This window comes from Dromiciops gliroides, chromosome 2, assembly GCF_019393635.1.
Source record: "Dromiciops gliroides isolate mDroGli1 chromosome 2, mDroGli1.pri, whole genome shotgun sequence".
NCBI lineage: Eukaryota > Metazoa > Chordata > Mammalia > Microbiotheria > Microbiotheriidae > Dromiciops > Dromiciops gliroides.
In genome coordinates this window covers 584,390,522-584,413,079 of record NC_057862.1, presented here as the reverse complement: position 1 = coordinate 584,413,079, position 22,558 = coordinate 584,390,522, and the positions used below count along the sequence as shown (strand labels likewise).

At 36.5% G+C, this 22,558-nt stretch overlaps 1 protein-coding gene across 13 annotated transcripts in view; it reads left to right on the top strand.

Moving 5' to 3' along the window:
• Positions 1-22,558, top strand: part of EHBP1 (EH domain binding protein 1) — a 384,386-nt gene that overhangs the window by 151,540 nt on the left and 210,288 nt on the right. For all 13 annotated transcript variants that reach the window (XM_043982716.1, XM_043982715.1, XM_043982718.1 and 10 more), the window contains exon 7: positions 14,231-14,370. In XM_043982716.1, coding sequence (XP_043838651.1) covers positions 14,231-14,370 — 140 coding nt within the window. The remainder of the gene's footprint in view (positions 1-14,230; positions 14,371-22,558) is intronic.

Sequence of the window (22,558 nt, the reverse complement as noted above, 5' to 3'; positions counted from 1 at the left end):
CAGGAGTACCTGAGTTCAAATCCGACCTCAGACACTTAACACTTACTAGCTGTGTAACCCCTGGGCAAGTCACTTAACCCCAATTGCCTCACTAAAAAAAAAAAAATAATAAAATAAACACATTAAGCAGCTCCTTCCCACTCCTCAAATACATTCTCTTTTAGAATGTTCAGGTATCACAGTGATAAAAAAGGGAGTGATATATAAGATGAAAGTTGCTGCATCAGAGAAGCAAAAAGTTTGTGCATTCTTAATTTAGTAAATAGCAGAAGAGTTGTGTTATGGGGAGTGATTGAAACTTAACTTCTCTACAAATCAGCAAAGCAACAGGATAGGACAAGATCTGTAATTATTGGCTCAGAATCTTCACAGTGGTATATGGAATATTACCAAAGCACTTTACCAACTTTTTCCTACATATATCCCTGTCTCACCTTTCTTTCTTTCTTAATTTCTTTTTTTTTTTTTTTGGAGAAGTATGGAAGGCCTTTATTTATACATTTGCACAAGAATGGGCCAACTCCCTAATGGAAATGGCCCTCACCTTTCTTAATAGAAGACATGACATATCTATTACTGAGAGATGAAAATACCAGTGACCTCTCTGGAAAAGGACAATCACTTATTTATGTACTTTATGAAAAGCATTTCCAACTTAGCATTTTTTAAAAAAAAATCTACAGTTAACACAGTGGAAAGGCCAGATTCTGGAGTCAGAGGACCTGTGTTCAAATCCTAACTCTGAAGCTATGTGTGTGGCCTCTATAACTATTTAACCTTCCTGGGCCTCAGATTTCTCATCTTTCTAATGAGTGGGTTGGACTAAATCACCATTGAAGTGCTTTCTAGCTTTACCTCTATGACCCCCTATGAAAATAACATCTAGCAAAAAGATTGTTCCAAGAAATCCTAGGGTTGTATACTAAAGAGCAACTTATTAATGAATGAGAAATTATTGGTGGGTGGAGACCCTCAAAAATACCATAACCTTTGCATTCTCTGTATTGATTATCACACACCTCCTTTCACATTAGTTCCAACACTCCTGGTTTATTCATGAACTGCAAATAAATAATAAAGTAGAACTGAGAGGTGCTAATGCTATAATAGTATTTGATGTTTATACAGGAAATGACTTTCTACTTAAAACATATTTCCAACACAATAATGGCAAGGACAATTGATATAAAACTTTTGTTATTCTTCAGGGAAACAGTTTTACCTCATTATGGTTTTGCTTAGTGTTAAAATCCATCATAATCTCTGCTAAATAGAATGACTTCTTTGGATTTTTCTATAATACTATCCCTCCCCAAGACCTACACCATTGGGAAATCTCATTCTCCTGCAAAATTAAGTCAGCGTTAGTATTCATATATCATCAGTACTCCTTGCCTCTCTAATTGGATCCCCTAACAGGAGGGCAGAGTCATGAATTCCCAAACATCCATTTAAGGAGGGAGCCTAGCACTGTTTTTTCCTTATCTTCTGCCAGCTGCATTGCTTTTGCACTTCTTTGAACTTCCCCATCATTTTCTTTGTGCCCCCCACTGTTTAGTTTCCTCTTATATGTTGTTTTTCCCTGTTAGAATTTAAGTTCTTTGAGGACAGGGACTGTCTTTTTATTTGTATCCCCAGTATGTAACACAGAGTCTGGTACATAGTAGATACTTAATATTTACTGTCTGATAGACCAGAACATCTTATTAATTAATAACTTGATGCACATGGATGACATTAAGCTATATGGCTCCACCAAAAACATATTAAAGAGCTCCCTTACTTTTTTAATAGATTTTCCACAATGATATAAAAATGTCAGTTTTTCTTTAGTATAAAATTCTCATCATGTAAAAAAAAAAGAGAGTTAAGACTTCAAGATTGAACGTAGAGCACGTGTTAAACAAGTGGATGAAGGATATGCAAAGAAATATTTTGGTGCCCTTCAGGGAAGACATATCAGGTACAAAGATATCAAAAAGAAGGTTGTGGTCTAATACATTAAGAGACATATTAGTATCCTGGAATCAAAGCTGAATTAGAAGAATACATTTAAAACAATTAACACCTATGAAATACCAGTCCTAATGTACTCTTTTAGACCTGCAAAATTGCCCATAACAAATTTGGAAAGTATCCAAATAAAAGTTCATACTCTGTTGTTAACAATAACTAGCATTTATATAGTGCTTTAAGATTTCCAAAGTGCTTAATGTATGTTAATTCACTTGATCCTTAGAATAATCCTGTAAGGTCAGTGCTTTTATTTTTACCAATTTGCAGATGAGTAAACTAATACACATAGAGGAAGGGAGGATGGAGACAAATAATCATTTGTTGAACACCTACAATGTGCCAGGCAGTATGCTAAATGCTTTACAAATATTATCTCATTTGATCCTCTGAGGAACCCTGGGAGGGAGGTGCTCTTATTGTCCTCATTTTAGATTTGAGGAAACTGAAAGGTTAACTGACCTGCCCAGAGTCACACAGATAGTAATTGAGGCTTGACTCAAACTCAGGTCTTCCTGACTCCAAGTCGTGTGCTCAATCCATTGCATACCTAGTTGCCTATCCCAGAACCTTTCAACATTGGGCCTCGATAGAAAGGTCAGTAGATAGAGATACTCAACAAAATGATAGACTTGATAAATAATCATAGAATATGATAAGTATAAACTTCACAGAAATACTTTTGGGACAAGAATGTATCACTTCATTGAGCAATAGTAAAGACTGATAACAGGAATATTCTATTGGATTTTTCATTTATAAACAAAAGTGATTTACCTCTAAATGAAGTATATGAAATAACTAAGATCCGAAAAAGGAATCAAAAGGCCCTCCATGGGTACTGTCCACATCAATTCAGTCAGGAATGTGTTAAAAGTAATAAATGACTGAATCATGTAGTTTGGGGGAAAGAGTGATTTAGGATGGAGATTCAGGAGTAAATTTTGCTGCTAGAAATTAAAGGCAGCACCCAAAATCCAATCAATTTTGATGATAAAGAAAGCAGTGGAATCTGCAGTGTATCACTATAGGCTATAAATATTTAAGAACTACTGGATACCTAGCAAAACATAAACTACTGGCTAGAATTATGCATCATAAGCTTTCTCTCTCTCATAGACTAACAAATTCCTGTACTACAAATATAAACCTTAAAATACCTGGGAGGATACAACCAATAAACTACACTAAAATTGGACCATCATTATAGACTGAATGTTACCCACAATCTCCAAGACATAACATTTATGCACAAAAACTTAAGAACAATGTTTTTTAGAATTCTGTTAGCAGAGCCAAGATGGTAGAGTAGAGGAAGAACTCAGTTGAACTCACTCAATACTCCTTCCAAGCAACTTTAAAATGATTCCTCAGGTTGAATTCTGGAGTGGCAGAGCCAACAAAAGGTCAGGGTGAGATATTTATTCAGCCCAAGACAGTTTAAGAAGTCACAGAGATTTGTGACATGGGGATGGAGACAGGCCTGGAGCCCATGTGGATGACACACCACAAGGGGTGTAAGAGTGTTCAGAGAAGACTAGTACCTCTGGTGTGAGGGCTGCCATGACCTTTTTAGGCCTGCTTTCCATGTTTTGTGGCCAACTGATTAATTCAACTCTCACCTGTGGCTCCAAGAACCTGAGGCATGCACATTGACCACACCCCAATAAACTTTTAGCAGACAGTTTAAACCAGGTTAAGGGTAACTCAGGGGTCTCAAACCAATTAGCGAGGTAGGGGGTATCTACCCTGAGCATGTGAAGACTTCCCTTGGCAGAATAGGCAGATGAGAACAATTTATTCCAGTGGCCATAAAGGCAGCTGAAGTGTAGACACTGTAGATAGAGTGCTTAGAGCTTGGTTAGACATTAAAGATGCCAACGCCTCCACTATGTCCTGAGCCATTGTTGGTCATTTTGACTTTTGTCTTGCCACTGGACTCTGATGACTTTGGAAGAGAGAGTGAGACCTGTGACTTTTTGCAACTCTGCCTCACTTAAGTACAGTTTATGAACAATTCAAAAGATATCACCCATATTATAAAAAGACAATTAACAGCTTGGTAAAAGAGGCACCAAAAATACTTAAGAAAATAACATCTTACAAGCAGAATCAGCCAAATGGAAAAAGAGATACAAAAATTCACTAATGAAAATAATTCCTAAAAAGCAGAATTGGACAAATGGAAAAATATAAAAATTCACTGAAGAAAACAATTTCTTAAAAACTAGAATGGATAAGTAGAAGCTAATGACTCCATGCATAAAACAGTAAAACAAAGTCAAAAGAATGAAAAATTAGAAAACAACTGACCTGGAAAATAGATTGAGGAGAGATAAAATTTAAGAATTATTGGATTACCTGAAAACCATGATCAAAGAAAGAGTCTACACATTATATTTCAAGGAAATATCAAGGGAAATTGCCCTGATATTCTAGAACCAGAGGGTAAAATAAAAATTAAAAGAATCCAACAATCACCTGATAGATATCCCAAAATGAAAACTCCCAGGAATATTACAGCCAAATTTCAGGGTTCCAAATCACAGAGAAACCATTCAAATACCATAGTGCCACAATCAGGACCACCCAAAATTTAGTGGCTACCATGTTAAAGAAACGGAGGACTTGGAATTTGATATATACCAACATCTCAGTGTATACCAAAATAAGGTCAAAATGAATAAATGCTTTAGACATGAAGAGGTATATCATAAGAAAATTAAGGGAGCATGGAAAAATGTACCTGTTAGATCTACAGATAAGAGAAGAAAGAGTGTATAACCAAACAGGAGATAGGGAGGATCAAAGGAAATAAAATGGATAATTTTAATTACATGAAATTAAAAAGCTTTTGCAAAAACAAAATTAATGCATCCCAAATCAGAAGGAAAACAGGAAACTGGGAAAAAATTTTCACAGCAAGTTTCTTTGATAAAGTCTTCTTTTCTCAAATATATAGGGAACTGAGGCTCATTTACAAAAATAAGAGCCATTTTGGGGGGGCGGGGCAATGAGGATTAAGTGATTTGCCCAGGGTCACATGGCTAGTAAGTGTCTGCGGCTGGATTTGAACTCAGATCCTCCTGAATCCAGGTCTGGTGCTTTATCCACTGTACCACCTAGCTACCTCCCCATTCATTCTTCAGTTCCTAAGATTGTGAAAGGATATGAACAGGCACTTTTCAGAAGAAATCAAAGCAATCAATAGTGACTTGAAAAAAGGTTCTAAATAACTAATCATTAGAGAAATGCAAATTAAAACAACTCTGAGATACCACCTTACTCTTGTCAGATTAGTTAACATGACCAAAAACAATTTACAAATATTGATGGCAATGAGGAAAAAACAGGATGCTAATGTACTGTTGGTAGAATTGTGAAACAGGCCAACCATTCTCTAGAACAATTTGGAACTATGTTCAAAAGATTTTTAAAAATGCATATTCTTTTACTCAGCAATATCACTACTAGGTCTGTATCCCAAAGAGATTTTAAAAAAAGGGGAAATAACCTAAATTATTTGTGCAAAAATGCAAATTATTTGCATCATATTGTGAGGGACAAAATTTGATATACTGAGCGTTATTTGGGTGACTCGCCTTAATATTGGGGTCTTGGAATAAGAGGGGCCTTTAAGGTTTAACCCTCCCCTCTGAACAGCCCTTTTTTAGATATTTCTCCCAGGCCAATAAGAAAGGAGCCTCTAAGCTTTAGTTCACAAAAGGATCAGATTTTATTACTTGGGAATTAATTAAACAACAAAGGTAAAACTAATAAAAATCAAAAATAAGGAAATAGGGAAATGGAAATACAGATGAATATTATTAACTGTAAACTTAGCCTATGCAATCCCAGACCGTTCCCAATTAAGCTAGTTCAAAGGAATTTAGGGTTTTCTTTAAGTAACTCATCCAAGCCTGAACTGCCCGCCAAACCAAGAACCAGCATGCTACCACTTCAAGGGCCCAAGCAGAAAGAAGGAAGCCAGCTCACATACCAGAAGTAGTCAGCCTCCCTTCCGGGAGCGTTCAAAAAGGGGAGGTCCTTCAAAAAGATGTCTTTGTAATTTTGGGGTGGGCCAGGTGTGGCCCCTCCCAAATGAGTTAGCTAAAAACGGGAATATTAATCTTTACCCCAAATAATTTTTACCACACTATGTAATACAATGTCATATAATATTTGTATAATATACGTGTACAAAATATTTATAGCATTTCTTTTTTGTGATAGCAATGAACTAGAAGTCAAGGGGATGCCCATCAATTGGACGATGGCTAAACAAGTTGTGTTATATGATTGTGATGGAATAAAATTAAATATAAATTTTATGGCTATAATATTTCTTAATATGTATCATTTCTATTCCTTTTGCTCATAGCCATTTCAAGCCCTTACCTCTATTAGTAGTACATTAGTACATTAGCCTTCTAACAGGTCTTTCATATGCTTTTTTTCATTTACAATTCCATCCTTTATACTCCTACCAGACTCATCTTTCTTACATGTAGATCAGTCTATTGTTCTCCAGCTCAGACATTTATAGTAATTTCCTGTTACTTACCAAGCAGAATGCAAATTTTATTGACTTGCATTTAAAGCCCTCCACAATCTAGCATAACTCTACCATTATAGTCTTACTGTTTTCATCCACAAATTTTATGTTCTCACAAAACTGAACTGTTCTTTACTCTTAAAACTGATCTTGTGTTTTGCTACTTCTGTACCTTTCCTCATTCTATTTTCTATGCCTGGACTGCTTCCTTTCTACTCTTTTCACATAAAGTTCTTATCCTTTCATATAGTTCAGAGTCAGAAGCATCCTTAGACATCACTTAGTACAATCACCTATTATTTTATAAATGAAGAAACTGAAATTTAACCCAAATACCCCTGTTAAATGCTTTGCCTGATGTCCAGATCACTACTTGTCCTCTCCAATATACCTCATCTAGTATTTTGTAATTTTCTCATCTACTAATGCATTCATTACTGTATATAACAGTTAACTGTGTTTGTGTTTTACATCTCCACTAGATTATGAGCTCTGTGAGGTGTAGGAACCGTGTTTTACCTAAACTTTGTGTCTTCTTCCCCCAACACCTCCCACCTTCCATTCCTCATGCCTGAAACTATATTTGGCAAATGGTCATGTTTAATAAGCATTTCCTGAAATAATTAATTTTCATAACACTTTAAGAAAAACATTTTTTAAATTATTGATTAATATTTTATTTATTTATAAGTAGTTTTCCCAATTCTTTTTTAATTCATAGGATAAGTGATTTTTAAAAAACTGCTTAGTTATAATAGTTGACATTATATATAGTTTATATAGTTCAATATATATAGTTTATATAGCATTTATATAGTTCTTTAAAATTTGTTAACTACTTTACAATTTTTATTGAATCTTATACTCACAATGATCCTGACAGGAGGCTGCTATTAATCAACTCCATTTTCTCCATATGAAGATACTAAGGTAGACAGAGGTTAGGTTTCTTACTCAGAATCACATAACTAGTAAGTGTATGAGACCAGATAATCTGTCATACTGGGAGATTTTATTCCATTTTATCATTGAATCTTAATCAGAACTGCAAAATGCTCCAACATTTTCTGAAAGAATTATTGTTTATTTTGTTTTGTGAGGCAGTTGGGGTTTAGTGACTTGCCCAGTGTTACACAGCTAGTAAGTGTCAAGTGTCTGAGGCCAGATTTGAACTCAGGTCCTCCTGAATCCAGGACTGGTACTCTATCCACTGCATCACCTAGCTGCCCCTCTTGTTTGTTTTTTTTTTTAAAAAAACTATATTAGAGTCAGAAAACCTGACTTTCAATTCCAGGTCTACTTATAAATTTTGGCAAATCTTTAGTGTTTTGGTTTTTTGTTTGTTTTTTGCCTCTTTTACTCAGCTGTTGATTCTCTTTTCATAATTTTATTTCATTACTCCCAGTTGTTTTCCCAGTTTTTCCTCTACCACTCTTACTTGATTTTGAGAAACATTTTTTAGCACTTCCAGGAATTCTTATTGGGCTTTTGTCCAATTCACTTTTTTTTTTCTTTGAAGCTTTCTTTTTAGCTGTTTTGAATTGATTGTCTTCTGAGTTTGTGTGTTTATCTTCCTTGTCATGACAGTAGTTTTTTATTGTCAAGTTCTTTTTTAAAAATTATTGCTCCTTGGATCACACCCATGGCTAGGGAAGGCTGTTGGTTCTTAAGTGCTCTCCTCTTAGGAAAGAGTAGGATTTCCTGGGCGGAGCCTAGATGGCGGAGGAAAGGCAGTTCAGCTCTCGGGACTCACAACATGATTGCTCCAAAAAACCTCCAAATAATGTCATAGGAAAATTCCTAGAACATCAGAACCCACAAAAGAATGGGCTGAGATAATTTTCTAGCTAAAGACACCTTAAAAGGTTGGCAGAGGCAGGGGAGGGGGGGGTCACACTGACACAGATCCAGCTCCAGGCTGGCCAAGCCAGAGAAAGTGACCCCAAAAACCTCTGAATCAGCTGTAGTCACAGTGTTGTGTTGAACTAAGCTCTCAGTCTTGTAAGAGGGCTGAACAGTTGGCAGCGGGGAGATTACAGGGGTCTCTGCTAGCTCTGAGGTGGAACTTGAGTGTTTCACCCCTGGTGGGAACCAGGAAATAACATTGAGTGGCAATAGCCTAGGTGGGGGAAGGGCATAGGCTCATCAGAGCTAACAACCATAGCACACAAAATTTTGCTGCCTGGTTAATTAGCAAGTTGGACTGGGGTTATCTACAAACCAGAGAACTGTCCAGACAAGTGAAGAACCTACCCCTCCTTAAGTCGTACCACCTTAGACCCCCTAAAGCTTGGGACAGTACATCCTAGAAGCAGTGCCCCACTTTAAGAAGGAATTAAAAGTCAAATAAAAGATTGGCAAGATGAGCAGACAGAGAAAGATGCGGACCGTAGAAAGTTTCTTTAGTGACAATGAAGATCAAGGTGTACCCTCAGAAGATGATAGCAACATCTGGGTTCCTACATCCAAAGCTTCCTAGAAAAATATGAATTGGTGTAAAACATTTATTTTTTTGTGTATCCTTGTTCTTTGTGGAGCAAACAGGGCAGGTTGTCTTATGTCTGGGGCTGGATTTGGGCTCTGGGCCTCCTGATCCCAAGGCTGGTTCTTTGTCCACTGTGCCACCTAGCTAATCCATAATGACATCTTTAAAATAGGGTTGAGGGATAGGAGGAATAGACTGGAGGAGGGATAAGGGGAGAGGTAGCTCACATGAAGGAAACAAGAAAAAAGTTTATGGAGGGGAGGGGAAGAGGGGGAAGCAGTGGGGGAGTGAGTGAACCTTACTATCAGCAGAATTGGCTCAAAGAGGGAATGACATACATACTCAAGCAGGTATAGTAATAAATTTTTGCCCTGAGGAAAAGCGGGAGGGGAAGAGAAGTTTGGGGGAGGGAACTGCAAAAAGCAAAACACTTTCAACATAACAGCACATGTACAACATATATTGAATTACTTGATTTCATAGGGAGAGTTGAGGAGGAGGAGGGAGGAAAAAAGGTTTAGAAAACAGAATTAGCTCAAAGGACTCATGATGGAAAATACTGTCCAAATCCAGGGGAAAAAAAGAAATGTTGAATATGGATGCAGATCAAACCATACTATTTCTGTTGGGGTTTTTTTGTTGTGGTTTTTCTTTCCTGAGGTTTTTCCTTTTTGCTCTGATTCTTCTCTCATAACATGTCTAATGCAGGAAAAAAAAAGAGAATAAGTGGAAGATCATCTCTTGACCAATTATTTTGTTCAAGTCTTTTCATTGTATTGACATCAATAATAATTTCCCACCTATTCATTTCAAATTTTCATTAGTTCCATTTTTATTCTTTGGCATAAAGAGAAAAATATCGCAGATGCAGATGGTTTATATCATGACACTGACAACATATACATTTTAAGAGGCCCACTTAAAACAAATACTCAGCAAACTCAAAAACTCAAAACTTTGATTTTATTTATAGCAGAAAAATGGCCATTTAATCAGTTTCATCCATATTTTTACAGTTAGTTTCTAAAGTTTGACTTAATGTAAGATGACAACTCTCTGGTTCAGTTTTAGAATGCACAGGGTTTTTTAGCATTTGAAGAATATTTAATTATACTGAATATAGTAACCAAATGATAATGCCCATATTGCTTTTATTTCAAAGTATCTAAGATATGAAATTTTGGTACAAAGCCACAAGAAGAGGTCCTTGGTCTTGATCCTGGTGATTTATCATCGTCATCACCATAATCAATGTTTTATATCATATTAATGCATAATTCAGTTATACTATATCATATAATATTGCATAATACATAGTGTATATACATTACTTATTTTGCTTAATAACATATTAATGGTATATATAAAAAAAGAAAAATATGAATTGGTCTTAGGCCATAGAAGCACTTAAAAAGGTCTTTGAAGATAAAGTAAGTAAGAGAGGTAGAAGAAAAAATGGAAAGAAATGAGAGTGATGAAGGAGGTCATAAAAAAAGTCAACAGCTTGAAAAGCCAAATTGGCAGAATGGAAAAGGAGGTATAAAAGCTCTCTGAAGAAAATCATTGCTTAAAAATTAGGATTGAGCAAATAAAAACAAATGATTTTATGAGAAATCAAGACATAATAAAAGCAAATCCAATTGAATAAAAAAAATAGAGGGCAATGTGAAATATCTCCTTGGAAAAACAGCTGACCTAGAAAATAGATCCAGGAGAGATAATTTGAAAATTATTGAAATACCTAAAAACCATGATCAAGGAAAGAGCTTGGATATCATCTTCCCGGAAATTGTTAGGGGAAATTGCCCTGATGTTCTAGAAACAGAAGGTAAAATAGAAATTGAAGGAATCTACTGATCACCTCCTGAAAGAGATCCCAAAAGGCAAACCTCCAGGAATATTATAGCAAAATTCCAGAGCTCCCAGGTCAAGGAGAAAATATTGCAAGGAGTCAGAAAGAAACAATTTAAGTACTGTGGAGCCATAGTCAGGATAGCACAAGATCTAGCAGTTTCTACTTTAAAGTGTTGGAGGGCATGGAATATGATATTCCAGAGGGCAAAGGAATTGGGATTACAACCAAAAATCACCTATCCAGCAAAATTGTTTATAATCTTTCGGGGAAAAAAATTGGACTTCAATAAAAAAAAGACTTTCTGATATTAGTGATGAAAAGACCTGAGCTGAATAGAAATTTGCCTTTCAAATATAAGACCCTAGAGAAACATAAAAAGGTAAACAGGAAAAAGAAATTAAGAGGGATTTTAAAAGGTGAAACTGTTTACATTCCTATATGGGAAGATGGTATGTCTAACTCATAAGAACTTTGTCAGTATTAGGGCAGATGATAGAAATAAATTTAGACAGAGGTCACAGGTGGGAATTGATTATAAAAGGATGATATTTGTAAAGCATTTATTCTTTGTTTATCTTTTTTTGTGGGGTGCTTGGAATTTGGTGAATATCTTGCGACTGGGGCCAGATTTGGGCTTGGGTCCTCCTAAATCCAGGGTGGGTGCTTTGTCCATTGTGTCACATTGTGTCATTATGTCTTGCTGCCCCATGATGACATCTTTAGGGTAAAATTTAGGGGTGAGAGGATTACACAGGGGCAGGGTGAAGGGGAAAGGTAGAATGGGGTGAAATCCCAAATGAGAGAAACAGAAAAGGGCTTATGGAGTGGGGGAGAGATGGGGGAGGAGTGGGGAAGTGAATGAGCCTTACACTCATCAGAATTGGCTCAAAGACCTTAATCTCATCAGAGGTGGATCAAGGAGGGAATAACATACACACTCAGTTGGGTGGAATAATCTATTTAACCCTGCAGAAAAGTAGGAGGGGAAGGGGATAAGGAGGGAGGGGCAAAAGAAGGGAGGGCAGATTGGGGGAAGGAGCAGTCAGAAGCAAATCCCTTTTGAGGAGGGATAGGGTGAAAGAAGATAGATAATAAAGTAAATATCATGGGGAAAAGAATAAGACAGTGGGAAGCAGTTAACAATAGTAATTGTGAAAAAAAGAAAAAAAATGTAAAAAAAAACATTTAAAGCAACTCTTTGTGGTGGCTAAGAATTGGAAATTGAAGGCATGCCCATCAATTGGGGAATAACTAGACAAGCTGTGGTATATGATTGTAATGGAATATTATTATGCTATAAGAAATGACAAGCAGGATGAGTTCAGAAAAAACCTGGAAAGAGTCATATGAACTGATGTATAGCAAAGGGAGCAGAACCAGGAAAACATTGTGCACAGTGACAGCATTATTGTTCTGTGAGCAATTGTGAATGACTTAACTACTCTCAGCAATACAATGATCTAAGACAATCCCAAAGGACCAATGATGAAGCATACTGTCCACCTCCAGAGAAAGAACCAATATTGATTGAACAGAGATTCAAGCATGCTATTTTGCGCTTTCTTTTTTTTTACTTGAGTCTTTTTATGTAAAATGACTAATATAGTAATGTTTTACATAATTGTACATGTATAACCTATATCTGATTGCTTACCACCCTAGGGAGGTGGGAGGGTAGGGAGGGAGGGAATGAGAAAGGGATAGAATTTGGAACTCAAAACTTTAAATAAATAAGTGAAAAATTAAAGAAAAAATAAAAGGCACTAGGTAGCCAAACTGAAAAAAAAAAAAAAGTTTGCTCATTTTTCTATCCTATTTCTTGACTTTAAATTTTATGGTAAAGTTGGGCTCTGCTCACCTGGGGAAAGGAGGTTTCTGTCTCAAACTTAAAGCTTTTTGGTACTGCTTTCTGCACAGCTAGTTCTGGTGTGTTTGTAAGTTTTCAGTGTTTTCAAAGTGGCGTGATCAGGGGAGAGGTGTAGTCACTATTCTCCTTGTCTGTACTCTGGTCCATAATCAGGAAGGGCCCCTGATCCCTGGCAGCTGCAAGCACTCTTGCTTCTCAGGGCCCCTGCTCTCTTGCAACCAAAAGTGCTATTGTTCCTTAAGGGCCTTTGCTCCTTTGCAACTACAAATACTCCTCTTCACCCTGGAACTTCAACCCAGAAGTGAATATGGGCGATGGAGTTACCAAATAGTGCCCAGTGCTGTGCTTAGTGTTAGCACAGGGGTCCCTTATAGTCTTTTTTTCTTACCAGTTGTCCACAATCTCTTTACCATCTCTGTGCTGAAAACTCCCCAAACTGCTGTGGCTGCTATTGCAGTCACTTCCAAGGCCCACAGGTAGTGTTGCCACCATGTGTGCTCCAAGTCAACACCTACCCTCATGTCATAGACATCTGCCTCTGACCTAAGTTGTCTTGGGCTAGAAAAATGTCCTTCCTTGGTCTTTTATTAGCTATGCTACTCCAACATTTTATTTTGGGCATTATTTTAAAAGGCTTTTGGGAGGGAAACATTGGTAGAATTGGGCTGTAGTACTCCCACTACTTAACCATCTTAGCTCTCCCTCCAGCAGCATAGTCATATAAGAATTATTTCAGGAACACCAAAACCTAAAATGAACGTAGGGGTATGATGAATGCTAAGGACAACCAAAAATGTTCCTAGCTATATTGGTTAAAAGGGGGGAAAAACAACAAAACAAAACTTGATAAGATTCTTGTTAGGATATGTGGGCTGCTGATAACAGTGGTGAGTAATCTGGACTACTGAGCTTTAATTTTACTTCATTTTTCTATTTCAAAGGAAATGATCTTTTGATTGGGGGAATAATACTAATGACATACTTCTCAAATTTGCAAGTGATAGAAAACTTGTAGTGTGGGCTAATATATTGGGAAATAGATTCTGGATCCAGAAAGATCTCAACGGACTAAAAAATATTGGGCCATATGGAATATGATGAATTCTTCCCCTTGGATTAAAAAACAGTTTCATAAATATAGTTAAGGAGAGGTCAAGCTACCTAACAATTCATGTAAAATAGATCTGGGGATTTTAGCATGCTGTAAGCTCAATATGTTCTGCAGTATGACATGACAGCCCCCCAAATTAATGTGATCTTTGACCCCATGTAGAGAAACACAGGAGCCTGAATGAGGAAGATCACTGTTATAAATACACACCTGTCAGGCCATATCTGGAGTACTATATTCAGTTCTGGGGACAAGAGCAGTGAAAGATGTTTGTTTTATAAGAAGAAAATATTAATAGCATTACCATTTGATGACATAAATTATGTTTTGAATGATTGGTTTAGGGATGAAGACATGCAAAGTTTGGCCAGTTTGATGAGTATGAAGCAGGCTGACATTGGCAATTTAGATGACTTTGAAGAGGACAATGAAGATGATGAGGAGAACAGAGTGAACCAAGAGGAAAAAGCCGCTAAAATCACAGGTTGGCCATGTCATATCATAGCACAGAGGTTTTTAGGGGGTTTTTGTTTTGATTTTTTTGGCTGGGGAGTGGGGGGTAGTTCAGGTCATGAAACTTTTATTTTGTGGTTTTTGGTTTTTTTTTTTTTTTTCATAAAAACGTTCTACTCAGCAAATAGTTCTCCTTTATCATACCTTTCCAAAGAAGAAACTCTATGACACCTCTATACATACTGTCTAGGCATTTGAAGACATATTGCTACTATAGTTTTATAGGTTGGGAATAATTTAAGATAGAGTCTGAGTACAGGTTAAAAAATATGACAACTTGCCTGAAACTATTAATGTCAGGTAGTAAGAGAATTTAACAAATTCATATTTCTTGTGGCAATGTATGGAAGAATTTTTATGTAATAATATAATTCCCTATGGTTACCAATTTTCCCTAAGGCATGACAAAAAAAAGGTGACAGAAATAAATTTGTGTCAACCTCACTTAGTTTATGCTCATTTATTGCTATTTTGAATTTACTTATTTAATAAAGGACCAGACAGTCCATCAATTTACGTTTGTCACGACAAACTTATACTTATCATAAATATCAAACTTTAAAAGACACTAAGCAATTAATGCTGTTTTTAACCTAATAATAATGATTATATCTATATCTACATCTTTCTCTAGATATATCAATATCTATAAATATATAGATATCTATGGGGCATCTAGGTGGTAGAGTGGGATAGAGCATTTACCCTGAAGTTGGGAGGACCTGAGTTCAAATCTCACCTCAGACACTTATTAGCTGTGTGACCTTGGCCAAGTCACTTAACCCCAATTGCCTTAAAACATCTGGTGCCATCTCCAGTTGTTCTGATATAGATAGATAGATAGATAGATAGATAGATAGATAGATAGATAGATAGAGAGATAGAGAGATAGATAGAGAGATATAGAGAGATGTATTTATACACACGCACACACACATATATATATATGATGGCTGTATATATCTATATTTTTATAGATCATCTGTCTATCTACCTATCTATAGAGAATAAGACAATCACATTTAAAGAAATAGTATTTTGCAACCCATTACATTGAGAAAATCAAGGACTTTTTGTGAGACCTGATCATAAAAGCATCTTCACGTACTTCTTTTAGCTAGTGAAGTGTACAAGAAATTTGAAGAAATGACATACCATTTCTTTTCTCAACTTCCTCCATAAATTCTTTCCCCACTAGTCTTACTCACATTGATTTTCTTTGACTTTGATCTCCTCTCATACTGACTGTTTGATGCTATGTATTGCTGTGATTTGTTTTAAACTGTTTTGGTTGTGCAGATATTGTTTCCCTAAGGGAAATAAGTTCATTGAGGGCAAGAAGACATATTTTTTTATTTTGGGGGTATTTCCTATGTTGGCTGGTTTATGTAGTTGGTTATATTACTATATTAGTTAGTCCTTTATATATTAACATATTGAATCATAGGTTTTGAGAACTGGAAGCCCTCAGAGGTCATAGAAGGCACTCAAAGTCTTGTTTACCCTTTCTCCTTAAAAAGGATAATTAATCAGTCATTAGTTTGGTATATTACCCTTCTAATACTGTTGCCAGTAACAATACTATGAGCATGTAGAAAGAATATGTGTAAAAATACTCTAAATGTTTAAAAGAGCTCTGACAATGTACTTTATTTGCATAAAATTGTTACTTATGGCCTTTTAAATGTCTGTATTTTCTCTAGAAAATGATTGTTACAGACATAATGGTCCATCTAATATTATTCATTTTTATTGTATTTTAGTATTAAAAATTAAATACAAGGTCATAGATCTAGAGCTGGGAAGGGACCTTAGTAATCAACTGGGTTAGTTCTCTCATTTTATGGATAAGGAAACTGAGGCCCAGATAAATTAAGTAACTTACCCAAGGTCACACAGGTAATAAGTTTCAGGGCCAGGACTAGAATTCGGATCTTAAGACTCTCAAGTTCATCTGCACAATAAGTATACTAAATTAAGGGGCCAGTATTCCTATTTCTTGTTTGATATCTGAAACAAAACCTTTTCTACCTATCTTTTGGTATTATCATTTATAAGATTTTATTAGTCTTCATAATTGTGGTTGTTTTTATGTTTTCATATCTGTGTCTCTTCCTAATAATCTCTGAATAAACACATAAAAACAAAGGCACATACCCTCCACAGGAATAATGTTGGATGTGCTTTCTGATACTCCATCTTTTCTCTTTAAAAAAAAATTATTTTAAGAGATGTGTTCATCTTACTAGGTACTGCCTTGATAAGAATATGAAAGATTCTTCTCCCTGCTCTTCCCACACTTTCAGTATGTTAGCAGTCAGTGAGGACCAGGGTTGCCAAAAGATTGAGGAAGCTATTCTTATTGAATGAAGTATGTGTAACAGTTACATTACTCTTCTCAACATTTGTTATGTGTTGTTGATTCTATAGTTGACATTCATTTCTCTTGTGAAAATTAATTTTCCAGCAGCCAATCAATTAGTAAGCATTAAGTGCCTACTATGTGCTAGGCATTGGGCAAACACAGAAATTAAACTATCCCTGTCATAAAGCATCTTGCATTCTATAGTGAGGGAAGCAACTTGAATCTGTATAAGTTTATGCAAAATATATGCAAAGTAAATACAAGACAGTTTCAGGGAAGTGACAGCTAAGAGGTTCAGAATAAGCTTCTTAAAGGAAGCCAGGTATTCTAAGAAGCAGATGTCAAGAGAGTTTATTTCAGGTACAGGCTACAGCCTGTGTAAGGCACAGAGAGAAAGATGGAATGTAGCGTGTAAAGAATAGACAGGCCAGTTTGGCCATATTGTGGAATGCAGGAAGAAAGTGATCTATGTCTAGAAAAGTGGGTTGGAGTGAGGTTGTGAATCATTAAATACCAAATAGAAGAGTTTCTATTTGATCCAATAATCATAGGGAGCCATTAGAGCGTACTGAGCAAGGGAATGACAAGTCAGACCTGTGTTTTACGAATGTCTCTTTGGTTAGCTGTGTGAACTGAATAGGGAAGAGACTTTCTAGACCTTTTCTCACTCTCCCTTCTCACAGTGTATTTCTATGCATAGCTACATTTCTTCTGCTATCAATGAGGAAGTATATTCAGTCTTGTCCAGGCTGCACTTTGGACTCTCTCGACCATGACTCAGGAACCTACTTATTCTGTAAGCTCATTTTAGCTCTGTTATTCACACCCTGGAAGCAACCTTCAGCCCCTGTGGCCTCTCTCATTCAAGCCACACTCCAGACTTTTTCTACCATGTTTGCTCTCCAGGTACTTTCATTCTGTCTCTCCTCCCATGCCCATGCTTCCCTTTATGGATTATCTTCCTCTATTAGATTATAAGCTCCTTGAGGGCAAATATCATTCTTTCTCCTTGTATTTGTGTTCCCAGCATTAAGCACAGTGTCTGACATAGAACAACCACTTAATAAATGTTTTTTGAGGGGGCAGCCAGGTGGCGCAGTGGATAAAGCACTGGCCCTGGATTCAGGAGGACCTGAGTTCAAATTTTGTCTCAGACACTTGACACTAGCTGTGTGACCCTGGGCAAGTCACTTAACCCTCATTGCCCCCTCCCCCCCAAAAAAGGTCTCATGTCTAATTCGGTTCAACAATTTAACAAGCGTTTTAATAAACGCCCAGATTCTGGATATAAAAGAAAAGAAGTCAAACAGGAGCCTGCATTCTTCCTGATAGATATTAGATCTACCTTTGATACCTATTAATTATTAAACTAGCAAGTAAAATAAACTATCTGAGCCTCTTTGGTAAAATAATACCAGGAGGGGGGCAGCTAGGTGGCGCAGTGGATAAAGCACTGGCCCTGGATTCAGGAGTACCTGAGTTCAAATCCAGCCTCAGACACCTGACACTTACTAGCTGTGTGACCCTGGGCAAGTCACTTAACCCCCATTGCCCCGCCAAAAAAAAAAAATACCAGGAGTATCTATTTTATGGGCTCATTTTGAAGCTTAAATGAAATATGTTAAAAGTCTTTGAAAAATTTAAATCACTATTTAAATGTCACTTAGGAAAGTCTTCTGAAATGTCTGTGGCAGGTAATCATCTCTTCTTAACCATTCTCTGTGATGGGAAACTAAGTAGCTTACATGGTAGTCTATTTTCATTTTGGAGAAACCAAAATTGTTAGAAAGTTCTTCCTTTATTTAGAGAGATCCTATCTTACTTCCTTTGTTCCTCATTTTGCTATGTAAACTCTCTGGTTCTTCTCCTACATGACCATCTGTGACTCCATAGGCCTGCATCTAAGGAATTATACCTTCACCTCATTTTTCTGTTCTGTTGTCAAGCCCAGGATTTGGCTTATTGATTACCTCTACTGATTTCTCATTGTCAGTACCTCCTGTATCTGAACTAGTTACACTCAAGTCAACTGGGAAAAGAAGAGAACTTGGGCTTTTGTATGCCATCCCCCCTCCTCCTGAAAATAGCATGCCCACTATTCCTTAAAGGTGTTTTAAAGTATCTTACTGCATAGGTTTATAAGAGACATTTGAAAGAATTCTAATAATGAAATAATCTACGTATCTAATAGTAGGTATATCACTGTAATAGAATACTACTTTTGTAGTAAAAGTAATAAACATAATGAATATAAGGAAATTTGGAAAGTGATATCATGAGCAATATGAAAGAAGTGATGTGAAGCGAGACAATAAGAACAATAGACCAACTGACATGATTAGACTTTAGTACATCAATTAATCCATGACATGACCAAAGTGATTACTTCCACTGATGGTACATATTGATGTTCATGCGTGACATGTCATCTCTTACTGTGTTAATCAATCATAAGTACCTGGTATGTGCAAAACACCAGGCTAGGTGCTAGGAGATACAACCAAAAAAAATAGTGGTCTCTGTTCTTAAAGAGCTTACATTCTACTGGGGGAGACTGTGTAAATACAGAAACTTATACAGAACTATACAAAGTAATTATATAGAAGGGGTGGCCCCAGAAGCTTGAGGAGATCCAGAAGGGCCTTCTGTAAGAGGCATTCGAACTGAACTTGGACTAAAACTAGAGATTCAGAGAGGTAGAGCAAAGGAGGGAGTTAATGCCAAACATGAGGAACAGCCAGTGCAAAGGCATGGAAGTGGGAGAGGGAATGCCATGTCAAATCAACAGGTATTTTTATTCAACACCTACTTGGTAGTTAGCATTGAAGAGGAAAATACAATGTGAGTGGAAGAGTGAATAAAAGGGAGTAATGTGTAATATGCCTTGAAAAGTAGATTGGAAACAAGTTATGAAGGACTTTAATACCAAAGAGACTTTGTTATTTGTTACCTATTTATAATAGAGGTAATGGAGAACCATTAGAGTTTATTGAGCAAGAGATTAACATTATTAGACTTTATTAGATATTTTAGGAATATTTCTTTGGCTGTGTGTGAAGGATGGATGTCAGCCTTGAAGCAGAGAAATCAATTAGTAGCCTTTTACTCTAGTCAAGGTGAGAGGATATGAGTGCCTGAACTAGGTTGGTGGTTATGTGAGTCTGTAGAAAAGGTCAAATACAAGAGATGCTGTGGAGATAGAATCAATAAGACCTGGCAACTGATTGGATGCATAGGGTAAAGAAAGTGAGTGAGAAGTCAAAGATGATTCCAAGATGGAACTCCATGGTGACTGGAAAGATAGTAAGACCTCAAACAGAAATATGGAACATGCTTGGTTTTGGGGAAAAGATACTGAGTTTTGTTTTGTATCTTTTATATTTGAAATATCCAAAAAGCATGTGTCTCTTTTTTTTCCCCCATGAATTCTTCATAAAGTATTTATAGAAGATGTTTGAAATTTCTTGCTGGAATATTTTAAGTTTTCCTGGGTGCCAATTCTTACTTAAGATGTTTTGCCTATTTTTCACTACATGACTCACCCATCTCCCTATTAGGTCATGTTGTTTTTTTTTTTTTTTTGGCTTTGGGGTTGAGTAACTTGCCTAGGGTCACACAGCTAGTAAGTGTTAAGTGTCTGAGGCCGGATTTGAACTCAGGTCCTCTTGACTCCAGGGCCTGTGCTCTATCCACTGCGCCACCTAGCTGCCCGGTCATGTATTTTCTTGATGATTATACCTTCTATCATTTCTCCCCACCCCACTCCCTCAAATTCTCTTTTCTATTATGATTTGCTTTTACCTTGCATTCATTTCTTAATATATCTCTTCCTCTCCTAAAGAAATTGACCCTTATAACAAAGAATTTAAAAAAAAAAACAAAGTCAACAATTTTTTTTTTTTTTTAGTGAGGCAATTGGGGTTAAGTGACTTACCCAGGGTCACACAGCTAGTAAGTGTTAAATGTCTGAGGCCGGATTTGAACTCAGGTACTCCCTACTCCAGGGCCAGTGCTCTATCCACTGTGCCACCTAGCTGCCCCTAAGTCAACAAAATTAATCAATACATCAACTAAGTCTGACATTATACCAATGTCCCATACCCCAAATCCCTCACCTTTGTAAAGAGGGAGGGAAAAGGTACATTTTCATATCTCTTTTTCTGCATCAAGCCTAATTGTTATTGCACAGTATTGAGTTTCAGAGTATTTTTATAATTTTTATTCTTTCCATTTACATAATTGTATTTATTGTATAGTTATCCCTTCTACATCTTGACTTTCCCCATCACAATTTTGCTATGTCACGGGTCAGCATAATGAATAAAATGGGAATTTGGGGGGGAGTTTTGTAGAGTCTGTAGAAGACATGCAAAGGCCAGCAGATGACACAGAAAATGTTTAGAAATTCAGAAATACATAAAATATATGTATTATATTGTATGATATTGACATATTTTATCTTTTTTTTACCATAAGACTTCAGGCTTCTCTGATATGGAGGGCCAAAATTTTTGGGGATTTTCCAGTTTGTGGGGATGCCACACCCCTATCCCCCCCATGATTTGGAAGGGATAGCTGTATGTTGTTTTTCTCTATTCTGTTTAGTTTACTTTATATTAGTTCATAAAAGGCTTCCTATAATTAAAATGTAATTGGAGATGAAAAACTTTCCTAGGAAATTGAGGAGAAAATATGTTAATTTTTCCTTAATAAAATTGTACAGGAAATAAATAATTATTGAAATACAAAGGTATAATGATATTTTGTCTGACCCATCTCAAGCCCTCTTTTTGCCTCTAACCCATGTCTGACTCAGGTAGGAATCTTGAAGCAATCCTTAATCATAGGTAGGTATGTTTAGCTTGTTTTCCCTTAAGTAAAACATTACTTTTTCTTCTCTTGGTAGTTATTATCTCAACCTATCTTGGGTGGGCCTAGTCTCTATAGTTCTAACTTTCTCATTTATCCCAAAGCCTAGGTTTTATTGGTTTCTTTTCAGTTACCTTTGGATGTTGGAGCTTTGACCCTGTTTTATTATCTTCTTCTTCTGAGGTGGTATTGTGGTCTACCTTCCCCCCAAAGAAGTTTTCGATGGTCTTCTGCTTTCTCTGCCTACTCATCCTGGCTTACTATTTCTTGGCTTTTTACTCCTTCTTAAAGTGTAGCACTGCTTCCAGGACACACTGTTTGTGCTACAGTGTGGCCCAGGGGGTGATTGGGCTTATTCTCAGCCTGCCTGGCTTGTGAGTAATCATGGCCACTTACTCTTTAAGAATTAGCTTTTTCTTCCATTTTCAAAGCTCATCCCTTCATCCATGTTAGCCCTACCTTTTCTCAAATATCCTGCCAATTTCTGGTTTCCAGACTAAGAGTGCATGATTCTGTCCTGTGTTTCTCCTGTTATGCCTTTGCTATAATGTCTGACATTGGAAGGGTGATTTTACACCTTAGTCTATTTACCAAATCTATCATGTCCACCAAGAGATTCCTATTTTGATGTTATACTTTGTGTGGATACCTAATTTGGCTTAGCCCACTGCAGTGTAGAATTCCTAAGCGCAAGAGATCTTTCTAGCCTCAGCGTCCCCAAAAACAGGGATTTTAGGAGTAAACCACCATGCCCAGAAGTAGTACTTTCCACTTTTTCATTGAATACTAGAGCATAAGAATCTTATCCAGATTATAACTCACAAAATGTATTTTCTAACAATGGTTTATGAAACATCTTTTCATATATGTATCTTCATTATAATATATTTGATAAAGCTGTATCTCATTGTTAACATTTAAATAC